The sequence below is a fragment of the Anguilla rostrata genome, chromosome 7, assembly GCF_018555375.3.
Source record: "Anguilla rostrata isolate EN2019 chromosome 7, ASM1855537v3, whole genome shotgun sequence".
In the NCBI taxonomy this organism is placed as follows: domain Eukaryota; kingdom Metazoa; phylum Chordata; class Actinopteri; order Anguilliformes; family Anguillidae; genus Anguilla; species Anguilla rostrata.
The window spans coordinates 27985317-28006236 of record NC_057939.1 but is presented as its reverse complement, the minus strand read 5'-3'; the positions used below and the strand labels follow the sequence as shown (position 1 = coordinate 28006236).

The 20920-nt window shown below is 42.0% G+C and overlaps 1 protein-coding gene across 3 annotated transcripts in view; it reads left to right on the top strand.

Moving 5' to 3' along the window:
- adad1 (adenosine deaminase domain containing 1 (testis-specific)) overlaps nucleotides 1-14959 on the top strand; it is a 48169-nt gene extending 33210 nt beyond the window's left edge. For 2 of the 3 annotated variants that reach the window (XM_064344011.1, XM_064344010.1), the window contains exons 11-12: nucleotides 6345-6477; nucleotides 14045-14959. In XM_064344011.1, the coding sequence (XP_064200081.1) occupies nucleotides 6345-6477; nucleotides 14045-14158 (247 nt within the window). In that variant the 3' untranslated portion in view covers nucleotides 14159-14959. The remainder of the gene's footprint in view (nucleotides 1-6344; nucleotides 6478-14044) is intronic. The other variant, XM_064344012.1, reaches the window with a different exon arrangement.
- Nucleotides 14960-20920: the final 5961 nt, after the last annotated feature.

Sequence of the window (20920 nt, the reverse complement as noted above, 5' to 3'; positions counted from 1 at the left end):
CTCTAGGCCCCTCTTACGCTACTCATGCATAAACTGTGCTAGCTAACAATATCATTATTTAGGCCTACTAGAAGATCTTTGTCTAATAAAACAGTAGGTGTAAGATTAACTTACCTGCTCTGAATGATATCTTGCAGGGATGGAATCAGGGTGATCATCAGTTGGTCCATTGCCTCCAACAAAATGTTTTGTGCAAATGAACATGCTTTTATTCACCTTTTCCACACTCAGTTGCACTTTTGGATGGCCACAAGCCCTAATCCAACGCTGACACTTCTCCAGTTGCATCTTGGGTTTAGGGAAGCTTATAAATCCTACACCCGCCATAAATGGTCGGTCTGTGTACCGAATGTCGCTATTGCATGTCGCATAACAGCAATGTTTAATATAAACCATGATTTCTTACAAAATTTCTTACTGAAAGTCTGTAACTTTACCGATTCTGACACCTTCTCCATAGACGTGTGTACTAATGTGACTGCTTTGTTGTCTGACTTCCGGTTATTGAGCGTCACCGGAAGTTACGCTGAAGAGCTGAAAATGAGCTCTGCCGCGGAGCGCTATTCACATAAACTACCAGTTATCCGTTGGCATGAACGTACTTATTATGGTGCATTTGAAAAAATAAAGAAGCTAATATTTGGATAGGCTACGGATAACTTCATGACAAAGTCATTCACTTTACAAGTGTATTAGCTAGCTATGATAGACCTATGGCCTGCTAATGTTACTTATTCCACGCAGGATTTCGTGTTTACATCCCAATTGTAACTAAATGTCCGGAATAGCTAAATTCCAAAGGAGGACAAACACATAATAGCTTCAACAGCACTACGGATTATCTACCTTATGATTTTCTCACACACTGATGGGTGCACTCAACACAGCCTATTTACTGTTGACCGTCTATTTAATCATTCGTGTTGCAAAAAATTCTTTAAAAATCTGACCACCTCACCTCTTTGCTTTACATTTTGCTTGTAGCGCTCAAGGGTGTGTCCTCAACGGAGGTGTGGGTGGGGTTGAGGAGACTTATTTGATGACAAACACAGTCTTGAAGGGCTGCCGAATCCTACATAGTATACCTTTAAACACATATGTGGACATACACATCAATCACTCAATAAGTCACTTAATTTTAATATGGCATAATGCCACATAGATATCCTTAAAATCATGTACAAAATTGAACTTGACAACAGGGTATACACAATATATCGCCCACCCCTAGTTATGGCAGACATTTATTTTAGCAGCTGGTTTTATGAGCTTTTTCCTGCCCTAAGGAACTGTACAAAGAACCAAATGTTAAACATTTTGAGGGGATGTAGTGGGTTTCACTTAGAGGGAATGTAGTTTGATTCACTGAGTAGATTTAGTGAGATTAACTTTGAGTGGATTTAGTGAGATTCCCTTTGAGGTGATGCAGTTTGGTTCACTCTGACAGGATGTGGTTTGGTTCACTTAGTTTTGTTATGGAGATTATGTTGCGTTTGTGTCTCCAGCTGACTTTTGCAGAGCTCTCAGTTGCATGTAAAGGCTTTGCTTGTGGCTTGCTTGCTTACTATCATGGCACAGGAAGTGAGTCTGTTTCCTGCTCTGTTCAGAAAGTACAGTCACTATATTGTTCAAAGCTAACAGCTAAGTGCAAAGTGCAACCTTATCTCACCACACATACACATAAACACGCACACATGCCACATGCATGCACGTCATAGTTTTGATGTCGTTGTTTTGATTATTGCCTTTGAGAGACGGACTATATATTTTGATCTGCCTCCTCTCTAGCCCTGTTTTCCCTTCCTCAAACATTAAAGAAACATCCTTGGGGCAATTAGAATCATGCTGAGGGTCTTGCAAATGTATACAGACCTGGGGTGTCCTGGAGTTTTTCTCTCTTTTGAAATTTTTAGTACTTTATTACTTGAGAGGGCACAAACTGTTGGGGGTCAGAGACCCAGCGTGACCACAGAATGCCAAAAGGATCATTTTCTTTTTGATTTTAAATTTGAAAGCAATCTGTAACATTTAATTGAAATCATTGTTTGAAAATTTGAATGTCTATATACATAATGGTTATTGAGGCCTGATAGATGAAATCTACATTCTCTGAAGTAGTTCCAGTATCAAGCGGAAATCAATGCATAAATGAGAAAGTCTGTCAGCAGGTCACTTTAAAATGTGAATTACCGAAATGAAAACATAGGCGAGAATGTCCTGTCGGAAGTGGCGGAAGCTGAGTAGACTCAACCAATCACAGTAAACAGAACACATGGAAAACACCACATGGGTACTGATGGCGTAGTCGTATTTTGACAGACTCCAGGGTGTTTCCTGCATTAAAATATCTTGGACGGGCCGCCTCAGAATTTTCTCAAGCCACCTAAGCCATCTGTAGGAGAAATTGCGCAAAAAACACCCATAAAACAATTAGAAATTCTCTGTGCATTTTTTGGTGCAATGAACAATACTTTTAGGTTTTGACTGCCTTTAAGTTACAGTTGAGGCCAACAGTTTACATACACCTAGGTTAAAGATATTCAAACTCACTTTTTCACAACTCTGCACATTTCATGTTACCATACCCTAATTGACTTGCCAAAAGAAATGTATCTACTTTGTTCACATCAAAAGTTTACATACACCAAGTTGACTGTCTCTTTAAACAGTCTGGAAGATTCCAGAAATTGATGTAATGACTTTTTAGAAGCTTCTGATTGGCCAATTGTCATAATTAGGAGTTAGTTGGGAGTTAATTGGCACCTGCAGCTGTATTTAAGGGCCTACCTTTAGAGCCACTGCCTTTTTGCCCTTGATACCATGGGGAAATCCAAGCGACTCAGCCAAGACCTCAGAAAGAAAATTGTGGACCTCCACAAGTCCTTAGGAGCCATTTACAAACAACAGAAGGTACCATGAGCATCTGTACAAGCAATTGTGTGTAGATATAAAAACCTTGGGACAACACATACTAGGGCTGGGCGATATATCGTAGCGATAATTATCGCATGCAATAGCGGTCATCGCCACTGTATGGTGTATCACCTTTCTTTTGTCTTCTTCTTTTTAATTATACCTGAAGCGTTACTAAACAACTAAAGAGGCTGTGTAAAATGCTTCCGGAGAAAAACGGAACCGCTGTTACCTACTGGGTGTTGACAGCCAATCAGCAGCAAGGTCGCACTGCAGCTTGGTGGGGCGCAAAACTTCCCTTTAAACTAATCATTGATCTCAACCTGTTTTCATTAATTTTCCTTTATTTTCAAGCTTGCCAACGATAGGATTAATCAAATGGCAAGTAACCTAACACACAGCGTCTTCATACCGTGATAGGGGGATTAAATCATCAATTCAATTTATCCGTTAAAAATCCATTTTAATCTCCAAATATTCTACACTTAACAAACTAGATACACCAGTCTGTTATCTACCGTGTTAGCTTTCAGAATAACCAGCAAAAACAAAACCTGCACTTCAAAATTGTTTACAATCTACGCATTGCAAATATTTGCCATGAATACGAGTGCGGAGATAGAAGTGCATGTATCCACAAATAATGTTGATTAAAAATGTGCACAATTTCGTACTGCAAATGAAAATAAATGTAGGCCATAAGTCCTAGGCTACTCGCTAAAACTGCTTATTTGGGGAGAGCTGGCTATATATGATAGTATTGAGTAGCCTATTTTGTGGATTAATTGCATTGATACTCAAGGAAAATCAGGGGAAATTTCCGTTACTGCTAATGATTAAAACTGTTTTTTTTTTTAAATCGCATGTATCATTTAATCTCCCTAACACAATGCAAAGAAGCTGTGTGTCACTTTCCAATTGATTAGTCAGATGGACTGCTTGCATGCTTGCTAATCACTGAAAATTAATTAAAGCAGTTTGAGATCATTAGTTTAATGATTAGTTTTAATGATTAGTGAGAATGATTAGTTTAAAGAAAAGTTTTGCGCCCCACCAACTTTCAGCTCACCACTTGCCACGCAATAGGTGACGTTTTTTCTCTGGAAAGCGTTTCACGCAGCCTCCAAAAGCGTGGTTGTTTGCTATCGCTTCAGGTATAATTAATATAAGAGAAAAAGACAAAAAGAAAGGTGGTATGCCACACGGTGGCAGCGACCATTATTGCATGCAATAATTACATTACATTACATTACATTCATTTGGCAGACGCTTTTATCCAAAGCGACGTACAAAAAGTGAATTTCATGGTCGTAATTATCACTGCGATATATCGTTCAACCCTAACACAGACACTGCATCGTTCAGAAATGAGGCACAAATTCACTCCCAGGGCTGAACGAACTGTGGTCCAAGAGGTTCAACTGAACCTCAAGACAACAACAAAAGAACTGGTCAAGGAGTTGGAGGCATCAGGTACCAAAGTATCTACATCGACCATTAAGAGAATCCTACATCACCATGACCTGAAAGTCCATCGCGCATGGAAGAAGCCCCTACTCCAAGACCGGGATAAAAAAAGCCAGAATGAAGTTTGCAGGTGATCACCTGGACAAAGACCTAGCCTTTTGGAGGAGTGTTCTCTGGTCTGATGAAACAAAAATCTAACTTTGGCCATAATGATCAGCTCTATATATGGTGGAAAAAGGGTGAGGCTTTTAATCCAAAGGACACCATCCCAACTGTGAAGCTTGGGGTTGGCAGCATCATGTTGTGGGGGTGTTTTGCTGGAATAGGGACTGGTGCTCTTCAGAAAATAGATGGCATCATGAGGAAAAATGATTATCTAGAAATACTGAAGCAACACCTCAAGACATCAGCTAGAAAGTTCAAACTTGGCCCAACTGACGGGATAGGGAAGTTACAAAACAGGCCAAATAACCCCCAAATTAATATAGCTTGATGATCAGAAATAATTTCATATAATAAAGATGATTTCATGATGTGATCAGGAAATAGCCAACTGGCTGGGTGTTTGTCACTCAAGTTGCAGGTACCATGGATCCCATGACATTCCTCATTTTTTCTTTTGCCATTTTCACAGTTTTTTCCGTTTTTAGTGTTTTCCATGATTTTTCTGCAGTTTTGGATGGTAACTGTCAACCTTAACATAGCCTACAGTATTTTTGTATAGGCGTACGCATTTTAACAATAGCCTATTGTCAAATGCTGGGAGATACAAAGTGCAACAATAAATACTGACTTTGGAATGTGCTGGAATCAAGGATATTGTCCTTGTCAGTTGTTGTATTCAGAGGTTTGATATGTAAATGATGCCCTTTCCACTGTTTTGTGCGGGTAAAGTGAGCCTAAGCATTTCCCCTTCTCTTGATGCAAAGAAAGCAATATTCTTTTTTCTATTACAAAAAATTAAGAAACTCACAAAAAATGGGTTTTATTTCTGGAGCCTGGAGGCGCTACAATACTGCAACAACTCTTACAGTTAGTATTTGCTGTGCCCATTTTCTCCCAGAACTTGTCGCAGAACAGGATTACTAAGTAGGCCTACCGTTAGCTATTGATCATGAAATAGCTCTCAAGCTTAGACGTGAAATCAAAGCATTTCTTTATTCGGGTGCAATACCCAGAGTTTCAGACTGCTGTAGAGTCTAATGTTAGTGTACAGTAGCGCATTGTTACAACGTTATTACACATTGAATGATCTTCAGGTTTAACTATACAATGGTAAAGCCTAGGCTATGTTGCTTTTTTTGTTTTGTTTGGTGGTGTAATGTTACGACATGGCACAATCTGTTCTAACCGCCTCTAATCTAGCAGCAAGAAATGGTTTACATATGATGTACCTTACAGATATGAATTTTAATCTGGTTGTGAGTTGTACATTTTGATAAATGTTGATCGAACAGGTTGCTCTGCCTATCAACCAATTTGGCGACTGATAGTTGATATCTTTGATAATAATTGCTGAATTAAGTCAAATATATATATATTTTATATATTGGATAAGTCAGATGTTTAAACTGTTGATGGACTTGTGTTCCGTATTCAGAGTGCCGAATGGTGAACAAGGCTGTTAAGGCCACTGGATTCAGAACATTAAGGCATTTTATTTAATCCTCACTGTCCTGACACCACAGACATGCACAGACACACGCAAACACATACACACACACACCCGCACATGCACCCACACACACACAGGAATGTACACACTCAAACACTGCAGTCATGCACACTGCCATTGTGCTGGTCCACAGAGTCATGCTGTACTTTAGGTTCACACTGGGCTGTTGTTTGAGGAAGCACGGTGGTCATGTTGGGTGGGCTACTGGGGTAGGGGTTGCTGTCGGGGTGGGGAAGGTTTGGACCCTCGCTCTGTGGTGTTTCCTAATGGAGCGTTTGGTATTTTCCAGCTCTCCGTTTAAGAGTGGCCCCGCCTTGGCCAGCCGTCTGTGCAAAGCCGCTATGCTGAGCCGCTTCAACCTGGTAGCACAAGAAGCTCAGAGGCCCGACCTGCTGGCTGCTGTGTCTTACAGAGAGGCTAAGGTACCTGTGCACTGTAACTGTGTCTTTCAGAGAGGCTAAGGTACCGGTGCTTTGTAACTGTGTCTTACAGAGAGGCTAAGGTACCGGTGCATTGTAACTGTGTCTTACAGAGAGGCTAAGGTACCGGTGCACTGTAACTGTCTTACAGAGAGGCTAAGGTACCGGTGCATTGTAACTGTCTTACAGAGAGGCTAAGGTGCCTGTGCACTGTTAGTGTGTCTTACAGAGAGGCTAAGGTACCGGTGCACTGTAACTGTCTTACAGAGAGGTTATGGTACTGGTGTACTGTAACTGTGTGTTATAGAAGGTCTAAAATACCTGTGTGGCTTAACTTTGTCATACAGGATGACTAAGGTACCTATGCACTTTAACTTTTTCTTACTGAGAGGCTAAGGTACCTGTAAACTGCTATTGTGTCTTAGAGGCAGGCTAAGGTCCCTGTGCACTGAAACTGTGCCTTACAGTGAGGCTGAAGTCCCTGTGCACTGTAACTGTGTCTTAGAAGGAGGCTAAGGTCCCTGTGCGCTGTAACTGGGTCTTACAGTGAGACTAAGGTCCCTGTGCACTGTAACTGTGTCTTAGAGGGAGCCTAAGGTCCCTGTGCACTGTAACTGTGTCTTAAGCCGCGTTTCCACCAGAGACTGTAAAAAATATGGACAAAGCTACTGTGACGTCACCCATTGACTCTCCGTGGGTCTCTAAAACACGTTTTGAAGCTCAATGGCGGGCGCGGCCATGTTGTCGATTTGGAGCCAAAACCATAGAGTTAAGCGGTTCTGTGATTTTTACAATGTGATTGACAGTCCGGTGCGGAAAAACCCATCAACCTGAACGAACGATTGCAGAACGAACTTGAGGCTAGCTGACTGTCTGCCGTTATGTTTTAAAATATATTATCAAATGTTTACGGAGTTTAATTTCCATCTGTGACTGTACTGTGTCATGTAATCACGTTATATGTATGACATTAATAATACAATTATGTTCAGTTATCTTCAATTCATGTTTCTCAGCAAAACGAATATGCTTAGCTAGCATATCAGCTTGCCAGTGAGCTAGGTAGGCTATCTGTGGTTAGCTCACGCATTAGCAATATGAACCACAGGGGAAGAACATCAACTACACTGATGGTCAATCAATCAGAGATGTGTAGGCTACTGGTGATTTGACTATGCTAATTTTCGTAACTGTCTGGTAGACCTGCTGTTAACCAAGGAAGTTATCATCGTAGGTTTTCGCCACAGTCAGTTAATGAGCCAGTAACTGCTACTAGCTACTCCATCGCCGTTTGTGGTGTTCACTTGCTGGGTGACGCTAGCTGACCAATCGTTTGCAAGTCACTTTCTACCAAATAAAAATTAACACTATCAGCGGTGATTAACATCTACCAAGTATTTTAATAACTGATCTGCAGGCGGGTAAATATGACAACGTACTTTGTACAGCAAGTTTTCCACCTGGAGCATGAAGACAAAAATAATGTACATTGAATTTCTAATTATTATTAGGCTATTATATTTTTTTTCTTGTAAATCATCAAAACCAATGGAGGAAAGCCAATATACGCAAGGAGCCCCCAGGACCGATTCTGAGAACCACTGTCTTAAATGCTCTTGTCGGTCTCTTAAATGCTAAAAACATGTTCCTTTCTAAATGCCAGTCTTACAAAAATGGTTAATTTCGTTAAATTCTGTGTGTGTGATTTCATCGTGTGTTGTATGTTATTCAGCAAATAAACCTTAAGACTCTTAATTCGCTTTGTGAAACTGAAAATTTTGCAGTGTTTATCCCAAAATCGGGATTATAGGAGCTTTGTCACATGCGTGAAGCATGGCCCAGGTAGACATTTACGGAATGTACACGACTGACAAGCCGTCAAACACATTTGACAGATTGAATATTTGCCGGTTAGGGTTAGCTAGCTAGTCAAATGGCTTGGTAGCCAAAGTTGCGAACTGTTTTAGCATAGGCTACTGGACTACCAAATATAGCAAGCTGATTACGCTTTCTGCCAACTAATTATTTGGTTAAGTAGGCTAAAGGAAATAGTAAATGACTCGGCTACTGAAAAACTTCAGAGGAGGATTATTTTATGGTCGTCTAGTGCAGCTGTAAATAGCAGACGCCATAATGAAATCACTACGAAATGGGATGCCTGCATTTTCTGACTTCGCACAGGTGGACCGTAGTCGGAGCCGCAATGTCAAGGCCAAGAGGCGCCACCTCCCACCCAGTGACCATAGCCTGTAGCCCCTACTGTAGCTTAGTCCTCCGCAGTAATCAGGAAGTGACGCAAACTGTACCTCATTGGTCCACAACAAATATTATAACAGTGCCCAAATGACACAATAAATCATGAAATCGACCCATGGACAGTCATAAGACGAATAAAATACACATATTGTGACTATTTGTTCTCATGAGAAAAAATTATTGACTTTGTATTTTGACCGCATTTGTACCGTAGACTTACATGGAAACCGGATATGAAAACACCTATACTGGAGCCAACCGTAGTGGCGCTAGTGAGCAACCAGGAACAACAAGACCAGGAAATGAGCTTCAAAAACGAAGTCTGGTTTTGGCCGCTTGGTTTCCACCACTAAAAATACTTTTAGTCCCAGGAACTAACTACTTTTCAAGGAACTAAAAGGTTCCTTTAGCCCACTGTGTTTCCACCGCGGTCTAAAGTCCCGCAAAGATTAGGCAAATTAGCCCACTGACATATGAAAAAGCGACATTGTCATCGGTCCATCTGTCCTATGATTTCTTCTGTAACCCCATACTACCACCGAAGTAGCCTACATTATTTTCTAATAACCGGGGCAGCCCGGAGGGGTTTATTCCACTTATATACAACGGGTTACCAACAATGACTATATATGGTTACTTTTGTATTTATTGATTTTTTTAATCGATTTAATCACCTGAAATTGAAATATTCTTCCGCGGCCGTTAGGGCATATTTTACCGTTGTCAAGCAAAATTGTCGTTGGTAGTTGGACTTGGACCGTTGTTATGCAACAAATAGGATATAACAGGCCAACAGATTGTAACTGTTTTATATATCCTCTCAGACGCATTCATTATGTTTTTATGCGAACATTCACTTTCATGTCTTGACATCTTAGGTGACAGAATGCATTCACATTCCACAAATAACTGGCAACAACAGCAGAAAACATGCACACGTCGTAAACAATTTGCTGTTGAATTGATTACTTTTTCATTGTCAATTCCATATAGGCTAATCGCAAAATGACGAATAGAACGTAAACTCGGACTTGCGTGAAAATTTAAATTAGCAGTCGTACAGCCACCGTTTGCTTTCCTTCAAAGTTACTGCTAGCCGAGCAGCGAAGTGTGCCCTCCAGATGCGAACCATGCACCATAAATTAGTCCATAGTCTTCCTGGTATTTTTGTGGAATTGAAGAATGGCAGAGTAAAATTATGTCAGTCTGAAAAAGCAAAAGGGACGATTACTAGAATTAACCTGTTATTTTACCCTGACAAAAAGTGCGGAAGGTGATTTCCAGTTCGCTGTTACTGTATCACCAGTGTAAATTACGCAGAACTACCGCATACCTCACATAACTGTATCAAACGTTTTGAGTCAATTACAACGGGCTAACAAAGAAAATCCGGAAGAAAATATTCAGCAACCAAATTAAACCGTTTTGGTACGTGCTGTCCCAGCACGAATGCTTAACATTTCATAAAACGAATACTAAAGCAAGAAAAGAACAAAAGAGCATACACGTTATAATTCCAAGACGTTGGCAGGCTATAACCAAAAGTAGGCTACTGCGCCGCATAACATACAAGTTTGATTTCAAGTTATTATGAAAATAAATCGGTTTGCGGCGGCATATTTTTAAAAATGGCGGTTGAAATAAAACACTGCGAGTAGCCTAGTCGACCAATCAGAAATTTTCAGCGCTTGCGCCCCACCCCAAAAGTTCAGGTACTTTTGGAAAGTACTACCCCCCGAGCAGGGACATCATAATAAAGTCCCCGGTACTTAATTTAGACCCTAGTTCCTGCGGTCGAAACGCACTGAGTTCCTCAAAAGGTTCCTAGTTCCGGGGTAAAGTTCCTGCGGTGGAAACGCGGTTTTAGAGGGAGGCTAAGGTCCCAGTGCACTGTAACTGGGTCTTACAGTGAGGCTAAGGTCTCTGTGCACTGTAACTGTGTCTTAGAGGGAGGCTAAGGTCTCTGTGCACTGTAAATGTGTCTTACAGAGAAGCTAGGTTTCCTGTGCACTGTACCTGTTTATTATAACAAGGCTAAGGTACCTGTACCCTCTTACAGAGTGGCTAACATAGTTGTGAACTGTAGCTGTATAGTACTAATAATAAAACTAAAAAAAAAAATAATAATTATATACTTTAAAAAAGTACTTTTTATTTGTATCGTGAATTGCCTACCAATCGTTATCATTCACCTAAGAAATGTGTACCTTTTCCAAGCACAAAATTTGTAACATGCTACAAAGTGTGTGTGCATCAGAATCAGAATCAGAATCAGGTTTTATTGCCAAGTAGATTTACACATACAAGGAATTTGTTTTGGTCTGGTGATGCATAACAGTGAACATAAAATAAATAAAATGAAATAAAATAAAATAAAACATGCAATAACATAAATATAACATAAACACAGTGCAAACGGTAAACAGTAAACAATAAACAATAGTGCAAGGGGACAAAGTGTTAGAATAAGTACAGGTGCTTTCTGTTTGGTGTCCGTGGGGGTCAGGATAACAGACAGTGTCAGTGGGGGTCCCGGGCCTTGTTGATGAGGCCAGCTGCAGTCGGGAAAAAACTGTTCTTGTGTCGTGAGGTTTTGGTCCTGATGGACCGCAGCCTCCTGCCGGAGGGGAGTGTTTGAAAGAGTTTGTGTCCAGGGTGGGAGGGGTTGGCCACAATCTTTTCTGCCCGCCTCAGGGCCCTGGAGGTGTGCAGGTCCTGGAGGGATGGCAGGTTGCAGCCAATCACCCTCTCAGCAGCGCGAATGATACGCTGCAGTCTGCCCTTGTCCTTGGCAGTGGCAGCAGCGTACCAGATGGTGATGGAGGAGGTGAGGATGGACTCAATGATGGCAGTGTAGAAGTGCACCATCATTGGCATTGGCAGGTTGAACTTCTTCAGCTGCCGCAGGAAGTACATCCTCTGCTGAGCCTTCTTGGTGAGGGAGCTGATGTTCAGCTCCCACTTGAGGTCCTGGGTGATGATGGTGCCCAGGAAGCGGAAGGACTCCACAGTGTCGACTGGAGAGTCACACAGGGTGATGGGGGAGGGTGGGGCTGGGTTCCTTCTGAAGTCCACAACCATCTCCACTGTCTTTAGGGCGTTGAGCTCCAGGTTGTTATGGCTGCACCAGGACACCAGATGTTCAATCTCTCTCCTGTAGGCGGACTCATCTCCACCAGAGATGAGTCCAATGAGAGTGGAGTCGTCTGCAAACTTCAGGAGCTTGACTGACTGATGACTGGAGGTGCAGCTGTTTGTATACAGGGAGAAGAGTAGAGGGGAAAGGACGCAGCCTTGAGGGGAGCCGGTGCTGATGGTCCGGGAGTCGGGAGACGTGTTTCCCCAGCTTCACGTGCTGCTTCCTGTCAGACAGGAAGTCGGTGATCCACCTGCAGGTGCAGTCAGGCACGTGCAGCTGGGAGAGCTTGTCCTGTAGTAGAGCCGGGATGATGGTATTGAAGGTGGAGCTGAAGTCCACAAACAGGATCCTGGCGTAGGTTCCTGCAGTGTCCAGGTGCTGGAGGATGAAGTGGAGGGCCATGTTTATGGCATCGTCCACAGACCTGTTGGCTCTGTATGCGAACTGCAGGGGGTCCAAGAGTGAGTCCATAATGGTATTAAGGTGGGACAGTACAAGGCGCTCAAAAGACTTCATTACCACAGAGGTCAGGGCGACGGGTCTGTAGTCATTGAGTCCTGTGGTCCTTGTTTTTTTAGGGACGGGGATAATGGTGGAGGTCTTGAAGCAGCCTGGTACGTGGCATGTCTCCAGTGAGGTGTTAAAAATGTCTGTGAACACCAGAGACAGCTGATCGGCACAGTGCTTCAGGGTGGAGGGAGAGACAGAGTCTGGTCCAGCTGAGTTGTTTTCTGAGAACTGCTGTTGAAGTTTCTCAGAGTACAGTCGTTTAGCATCTCTCACTGCCTTGCTAAACCTGTATTTAGACTCTTTAAACCGGTCCTTGTCCCCACTCCTAAATGCTTCCTCCTTTGCCAGCCTTAGCTGTCTGTCATTGTTGTAACTAACCCTGGTGCGTGATGGTACACAGCTGTCCTCACAGAAGCTGATGAATGTACACAGCCTCTGTGTACTCATCCAGACTGTTGGTAGCAGTCCTGAAAACATCTCAGTCAGTACAGTCCAAGCACGTGCGAAGATCCTCTATAGCTTCACTGGTCCACTTCTTAGATGTCCTCACAACAGTTTTGCAGAGTTTTAATTTCTGCCTGTATGCAGGAATCAGGTGGACTATGACGTGGTCAGAGTGTCCCAGTGCAGCGCGGGGGACGGCGTGATAGACACGGTTGATTGTAGTGTAACAGTGATCTAAAGTGTTCTCCTCTCTGGTCGGGCATTTAATCAGCTGGCGGTATTTAGGCAGTTCGTGGCTGAGATTCCCTTTGTTAAAGTTGCCGAGGACAATAACGAAAGAGTCTGGGTTTGTCCGCTCCACACACAGTATCTGGTCGGCGAGCATACGCTGTGCCTCCTACGCGAGGGCTTGCGGTGGAATGTAAACACCGACCGGAATGAATGAAGCGAACTCGCGGGGGGAGTAGAAGGGTTTACAGTTAATGAAAAAAGTTTCCAGAACAGGAGAACAGTGCTGCATAATCACTGTAACATCTTTACACCAGCCACTGTTAGTATAAAAACAAATACCTCCACCTTTCATTTTGCCGGAGCGCTCTGTGTTGCGATCCGCTATGAATAGCTGAAAGCCTGCTAGCTGCAGCGCAGAGTCCGGTATCGATCCACACAGCCAAGTTTCCGTGAAGCACAAAACGGAAGATGAAGAAAAGTCTCTGTTCTTCTCCACCAGTAGCTGAAGTTCGTCCAGTTTATTGCACAGTGATCGCACGTTAGAGAGAAATATTCCCGGTAACGGAGTGCGTAGACCGCGTCTGCGGAGACGCACGAGCGCACCGGCATGTTTCCCTCTCCTCCGGCGTTTCACTGCGTGAACAAGGGTGTGACCAAAATGACCAGTAATTCCGCAGTTGGGATGAGAAACTTGGGAAATAAATCCACAGGAGTTGTTTCCCTGATATTCATGAGCTCTTCTCTGGTGAAAGAGTTCTGGATGCTATCGCAAAACACTGAATTTATAAACAAAACAAGGCAAAACAATGCTCACCAACACACCGAGGCAGCCATCCGCGGCGCCATCTGGACCCTGTAGAATCTATGTATCCCTGACTGCTGTGCTGAAATAAATCCCTCAATGTTCTGCCTTCATTGTTAAATCACCACTGGAAAAAGGCTTCAAAGCATGAAACTTACACAAGTGAAACCCTGTGTTTTCTTTTTCAGATGATGGCAAAGCCATACCAGGAGGCCAAGAACGTGCTCAAGTCCTACCTCTCACAGAAGGGCTATGGCTCTTGGCCAGTCAAATCCCCAGTCAGTGACCACTTCTGCATGTGAGGGGATCGCAACTACAGAGTGCCTGCTGTCTTGTTAGACTGGTCAGATCAGCAGAAACGTTAAACCTGCAGACGCTGCAGCCCCATCTGGGCTGGAGTTGGATAAACGCAATTTGTAACAGTCCTGTCATTTAACAAAAATTTGTGACTCTGGCATGTGACCAGCTTATGTATTGCATGTGAACTGAATAGCTATTGGAATCACACTTGGATCAAGTATTTGTTTGAAATAATTTAACTCTGGTTTAAAAACACCATTGAATGATAACGAGTTTTGGTGTGATTATTGGGGAAAATAGATGTTTTCTTTTAAAATGGTCAGTAATCCTCTGAAATTGTTTCCATTGGTTAAAGTATTTCAGATATGCATTTGATCCAGGTGTGGTTTTGATAGACTCGAGATTCTTCTGTTCTGTTCGGTCCGTGTCAGTCCCCGACAGAGACCGCTGTGAGAGAAGCCAAAAATCAAGGTTATGAAACTGTGTTCTGAGTTCATGCTGTTATTTTTATAAAACGCTTATGTCAAAATTTCCTGGCTTGTAAGCAATTGACTCTGTCATGATTAGTAATTACCACACAAGTTGCTTCTGCTCAGTTTGTTAGTGTGAAAAGATAAGTTTAGTTATTTAGAAAAATTTTGTTATTTGCAGTTCTTTGTGGTCTCCCTCAGTCTTTGAATTAGCACTTCAATATAAACGTACAATAAATCATATATTATAATTAAAATAAAATTTAGAAAAGCATTGTTTTCCTGTAAAGTTTGCCTTCTTGAAGCATTAAATGAAAAATATTGTGAAACACACTGCAGAATGATTGTCTTGTTTCAGTTATTCTGGTTTAAGAAAGAACTGTTTGTTTTGTATTATTTAACTGCAGTTGAGGCCAAAGGTTTACATACACCTAGTCTATTCAAACTCAGTTTTTCACAACTCTGCATATTTCATGTTACCATACATTTCTTTTGGCAAGTCAATTAAGGAATCTACTTTGCTCACATCAGAAGTAATTTTTAAACAATCGATTAGAGACAGATTTATTTCAGCTTTAATTCACTATATCAGAATTCCAGTAGGTCAAAAGTTTACATACACCAAGTTGACTGTCTCTGTAAACAGTCTGGAAGATTCAAGAAATTGATGTAATGACCTTTTAGGAGCTTCTGATTGGCCAATTGTCATAATTAGGAGTTAATTGGGAGTTAATAGGCAACTATGGCTGTATTTAAGGGCCTACCTTTAGAACCACTGCCTTTTTGCCCTTGCTACCACAGGAAAATCCAAGCAACTCAGCCAAGACCTCAGAAAAACAAATTGTGGACCTCCACAAGTCCGGTTCCTCATTAGGAGCAATTTCCAAAAAACTTAAGGTACCACGAGCATCTGTACAAACAATTGTATGCAAATATAAAAATCTTGGGACCACGCAGACACTGCATCATTCAGGAAGGAGACACAAATGAACTCCCAGGGCTGAACGAACTTTTGGTCTGAAAGGTTCAACTGAACCCCAAGGCAACAGCAAAGGAACTGGTCATGGAGTTAGAGGCACCAGGTACAGTGCCGACTGTGGCGTCCAATCCCGTGGAACAATGTACAATTGGCCCTAGCATCTCTCAGAAGCCGGAGGGTTTTGGTCGACCCGGGGAGACAGTGTCTCATCTTGCACCACTGACCCCTGCTGGTTGATTTGGTGCTTGTGGTTCCCCTGCTGAACTGCACAGGAGCTGTATTCCTACCCAACTTCCTGACCGTTGTGTGAAAACAAGTGGCAACATCATGTGCTTTGAAGGAAAACATGTTTAATGTGCTGTGCTGAACCTATAGTGGCAGTTGTGATAAGTGTAGTAGTCTGAGCACGATTGGAAATTGCACATTGGTCTCTCAGCGGTATGCACTTTTGAAGCACAGTGAAGGTTTTGGCCCAGAAATCTTTGCATTCCAATAGTGCAAATAGGATCTTCTCTCAATGGGCATGATGTTTGTCTCAGTTCGTGTTTTCATGAGAGATTTGTTGATGAAGTGATCACTGTGGTGCTTTCATGTTGCTGAAACTATTGCTTGTGACCCGAGTTTGCCTGGTTACAGGAAACGTTGGTTTCCTGTGCAAGTTATTTTGCAGTTCTTGCCTGATGGTGTGCTTGATTTAACTAGCTTTTGTGCTTTTATGTAGATCCACTCAGGCTACAGCTGGACTCCAGCGTTATGGAGACCCCCGCGTGGATATCGGCACCTGTTCCGATGATTGGTGGAGAGGAATCCCTCCCATGGTCACGTATGTGTGCTTGTGTGTACACACGTGTGTGTTCCTCAGGCTGGTTTTGTTGCTGTTTGGTTCAGTAATTGCATGTTTTGTGTTGTATTGAAAATGTGTATACATTTGCTAATGAACTTTAAAACAGCATAATTTTCACCAGTGGTTCTCAAACTCGGTCCTGGGGTCTTATCCAGAAAGGGCCAGTGTGGGTGCACACATCTTCATAAGAAAAATAAACAGCTTGCTAAAATTCTGGGAATCCAGTTGAGGTTGATATGAAAACCAGCATACATAGTGGTGCCACAGGACTGTGTTTGAGAACCACTGATTTACACTGATGTGGGTTTCAGGGCCTTTCCTGAAGCTTTTGTGCATCCTGATGATGTCATTGCTCATATTGGTGATGTCATTGCTCATACTGGTGAATAAATTATTCCCATGCAAACTGCGCCTGACCTGATTCTGATGAGCAGTTCTTGTGGTTCGTGCATGCGTGTGTGTGTGTGTGTGTACACACGTGCACTTGTGTTTGCATTAATGTGTGTGTGCATGCATGCATGCATATGTGAGTGCGTTGATTATTGTGTTGCCCCTTTACAAAAGCCAATGAAAGAAAAAAAATAATGTTCCTGTAATATCCTCTAAAGCCCCTTTCCCACTGTTGTGATTATTGGTTTTAATGTAGCCTATAAAAATATGTCTAGCTAAAAATTGACAGATTATTTTTTTCAAAAAATGTAGTAATGCAAGTGACCGTTCAATGAGTGCTTGGACTTCACTTTAAAAATTACAAAATAATTTCCATAAAACACCCATTCCCAAAGGGTTCAGATCTCTGAGGCTGTACTGAAATAAAATATATTAAAAATGTTGTTCTTGGTAAATAAAAAAATTAATTTGGCTTTTCTCATTTTAAAATCTTTTTAAATGGTCTGTGCTTGGTAACGCGTCCAGGTGACTCATCAAAGTTTCTGCCTGGAATGAAACTCTGAACCTGCCCTGCAGTGTGATTTCTTTCTGATATTTTAAAAATTTGTATAATGAAAATGAGGACTTGGAGAGGGTTAGTCATGTCCTAATATGTAAAAACCATAGAACTGAAAGAGGGTGTACTTCTCATCAATGTATAATGTCTTTAGCAGCAGACATGGTATACATGTAGTTTCTAAAGATTGTTAATAAAAGTTAAGGACAAAGTTGTGTGATGGTATTTTGTAGCAAGTCATGATGGTGCATCCAGACTGGAATAAATTTTTCATCGTTTGTGGGGGTGCGTATTAATACCAAAACCTTCCTCCATCACTCATCTGCCCCAATCTGAGGGCTGTGGTCATTACTGGGGAATACCCCTGTAGAGCATGCTCAGATTTCACCCGTGTAAAAGTTTACACAGCAATCATCTTCAAATGCTTATCACACTCACATCCAAAAAAGGAGGTTTGCAATATAAACATTTGACTGTTATGGTTTCCGTAACATCCTTAATGTAAAAAGCAAGAACACCCAATTATGAATTCTTAACATGTTTTTATTCCAGTGCTTCATCCCTGTCAATCTTGTCACAGTCAAAAGCAATGGTAAATAGGTTATAAATAAATAAATAAATAAATAAATAAACAGTTAATTATTTTGGTACTAGTAGAGCTTATGTTAAAACACATTCAAGGAGTAGCTTTCAGGAAAGAGTATTTCAAGAGAATATTTGGGGCATGTGTTGTCTCACAAGATAAAAACAAGCATTCCAACACTGCAGAACTCAACCCTGGAATTTTACTTTATCAATACAAAGCTAAAGTACTTAAAGTTCAGGAATAACAACAAAATAAAAACCAGTTATAAAAAATAAATACAAATTTTTAAAGACAGTGCAGTTAAAATCAACGGGGGCACATGTTATCCAGCCAGCAGTTTGGCATTTCCCTGTCAGTATCATGAATATGAACTCAAAATAAAAGTTAAAGTATTTCAAACAATCATTTGACCCAGGTGTTGTGTGTGTGCCTGTGTGCGTGCGTGTATGTGTATGTGTGTGCAGAACATTGATGTCCAAGGGAATGCTCTTTTCTGGTGATGAAATCAATGGTCCATAACTTCCTGAGATTAGGTTCTGGTTCTGGTTCTAGTGGAATGGACCTCTTTACTGGCTGTTCACCTGCTGTATCAGGCGTATAAGTTGCTCCCTGAAGTCCTGGAAGGGCATCTTTCGGTTCACCTCACAGGCAGACCTACCCGTAGGCTTGCTCGTCTGCTAGAGAGAGAAAGAGATGGAGAGACATGTGTTGGTTACTACAGTAACTGGTTGAGAGGAAGCTCATGAAAGGTTGTTTTTGTGCTGTGGCTTTTTGAGGGCTGTAGGTTTGCAGAAACAAATTTGCACACACTGACAGTAAGCAAGTCTATTACTGCAACAAGGCCTGATTCTATTAATCTTGAGTGTAGTTTGCAAATAATTAAAAAATATGTGTTCTGACCTTTTTTGAAATATAAAACACACATACACACACACTTTTTATAGTGTGAAGATGTACATGGTTTACCCCCTTCAGTCATCGAAATATACACTGTAGTGGGGGGGGGGGCATTTATACACACCATTGGTCCTGCCTCCAAAAACATGTAGAGGGCTTCGATGGTTTTCATGCCATCTCCCTGCTTCAGATCCTCACTGCATTTGTATGAGAGTGTGCGCAGTCCTTCTCGGAAGCTTTCCATAGCATCCCTGCGGCAGTGTTCCTGCAACGGAGAGAGCAAAAAACGATTCAGCACCACCAGAATGCCAGAATGCTCCTGTTTCCCTCAGAGCGGCCAGTGAGCGCCAGCACGTGCACCAGAGAGAAGTCGTGGGCCTTGAGGTTTTTCTCTCTTAGACTGAGATACGCATGGTATGTTTCCTGCGGCACTCTTCTGTTCCACAGAGTTTGCACGTGTGCTGGGCTGAACCAGCCTGTTTGCTGCTGCCGCCGCATGGTTGAAGTTACACCGTAACTGACTTTTTATAATGAACATATACACAAGAAAGAAAAGCAAAGCATACCTCTACATTTACAGGAGTGTACAGCTCCACAGCTTCTTTCTGAAATGAATAAGGAAATAAGTAAAAAATGTGGACACAAAAAAGTATATTTATACACACACACACACACACACAGGCAAGGGTATTACTTACGCAGCTTATGTCATTTAATTTCTTAAACCATATGGAGAGCTCTTTGATTGGCTTCCCTTGCAGGCAGGTTGACAGGGTGAGCAGCAAAATGGCAATCCCTGTGAGGCTCTTCATGGTGTATTCTGGAAGACTAGCTGTTCTCTTCTAGGCGTTGGGAGGGTCACCACTTGGTATTTGTGTTTCTAGAAGGGGAGCAGCCTGTATTTATACACCTGACAGTGGAAAAACAGTGGGATGGGCAGAACTAAAAGTTTAGGTATTACCTAACTGTTAGGTAGGGAGGAGCAAGAAATTTTTGAGGATGGTAAAATCCCTCTTCTGGCCGACTCAGATAGGGCTGTGAGGTTAAAGCGCTCACAGCGTCATCTTCCTGATTTCTCATAGGGAGGGGGGTGGGGGAAACTTTCCGCTCGGCCCAACATTGTCCCACTCTCATTGCACAGAATGCACACATTGTGAAAAAAACATGTGGTTGGTGTTCATCATGAACATTATGAAGCATTCCACTTTCTGACCTGGATGGTTTTTTAATGCATGTGAAATGCTTTTTTCATAGTGGTGAAAGGGCAACCACAGTGGTTCACTTTCGGACCCCGGACTGCTGTGTATCTTCCCCCCCCAAATCACAAAGTTCCTCTCTGTTACTGTTGGGCAGTTTACAGAAGTGTGCCACTTATCAGACCCCAAAAGGAAAACATAGGCTACTCTTTACAGTGCTGAAAGGCAGTCCTCAGGTTTTGATAAAGAGAGAGTTCTCTGTTACAAAATGGTGTTGTCACGATACCAAAATTTTGACTTCGATACCGATACCAGGTTTAGAATCACAATACTCGATACTGAAACAATACTTGAAACTTAAACGATACTGATTCGATACTTGGTACGTAACGATACTGAAATTACCTTAAAGAGCATCTTGCAGGTTACATTTTTTACGAAATGTATACTTAACCTTGTCTGAAAATGACCATTTGACAAGTTAATGCAGGATTGAATCATTTTTACAAAACATAGGCTAAGGGCACAAATTCAGAGGAACTAGTGGCCGTTTTGAGCAACGCCTTTTTTTTCCTCAACATCGCGTCATATTACGTAACAGAAGGGAGTGGCTCACTGGCTCTGCCTTAGCCCAATGTGCAGAAGTAGGTGGTAGTGAGTCTGAGCGGTCGTGATATAGTGAGTTGGTCTTTTTTTCAGTAGTTTTATATTGCATTTCACCGTGTATCATCATGGTAAATGATTGTGTTTGTGCAGGTTGCACAAACTCCATGTCACGGTACGGGGGTTAGGACCCAGGCGCAAAAAGTGGGGTGGGAGTGGGAAAAAACATGAAACTCAAAAATG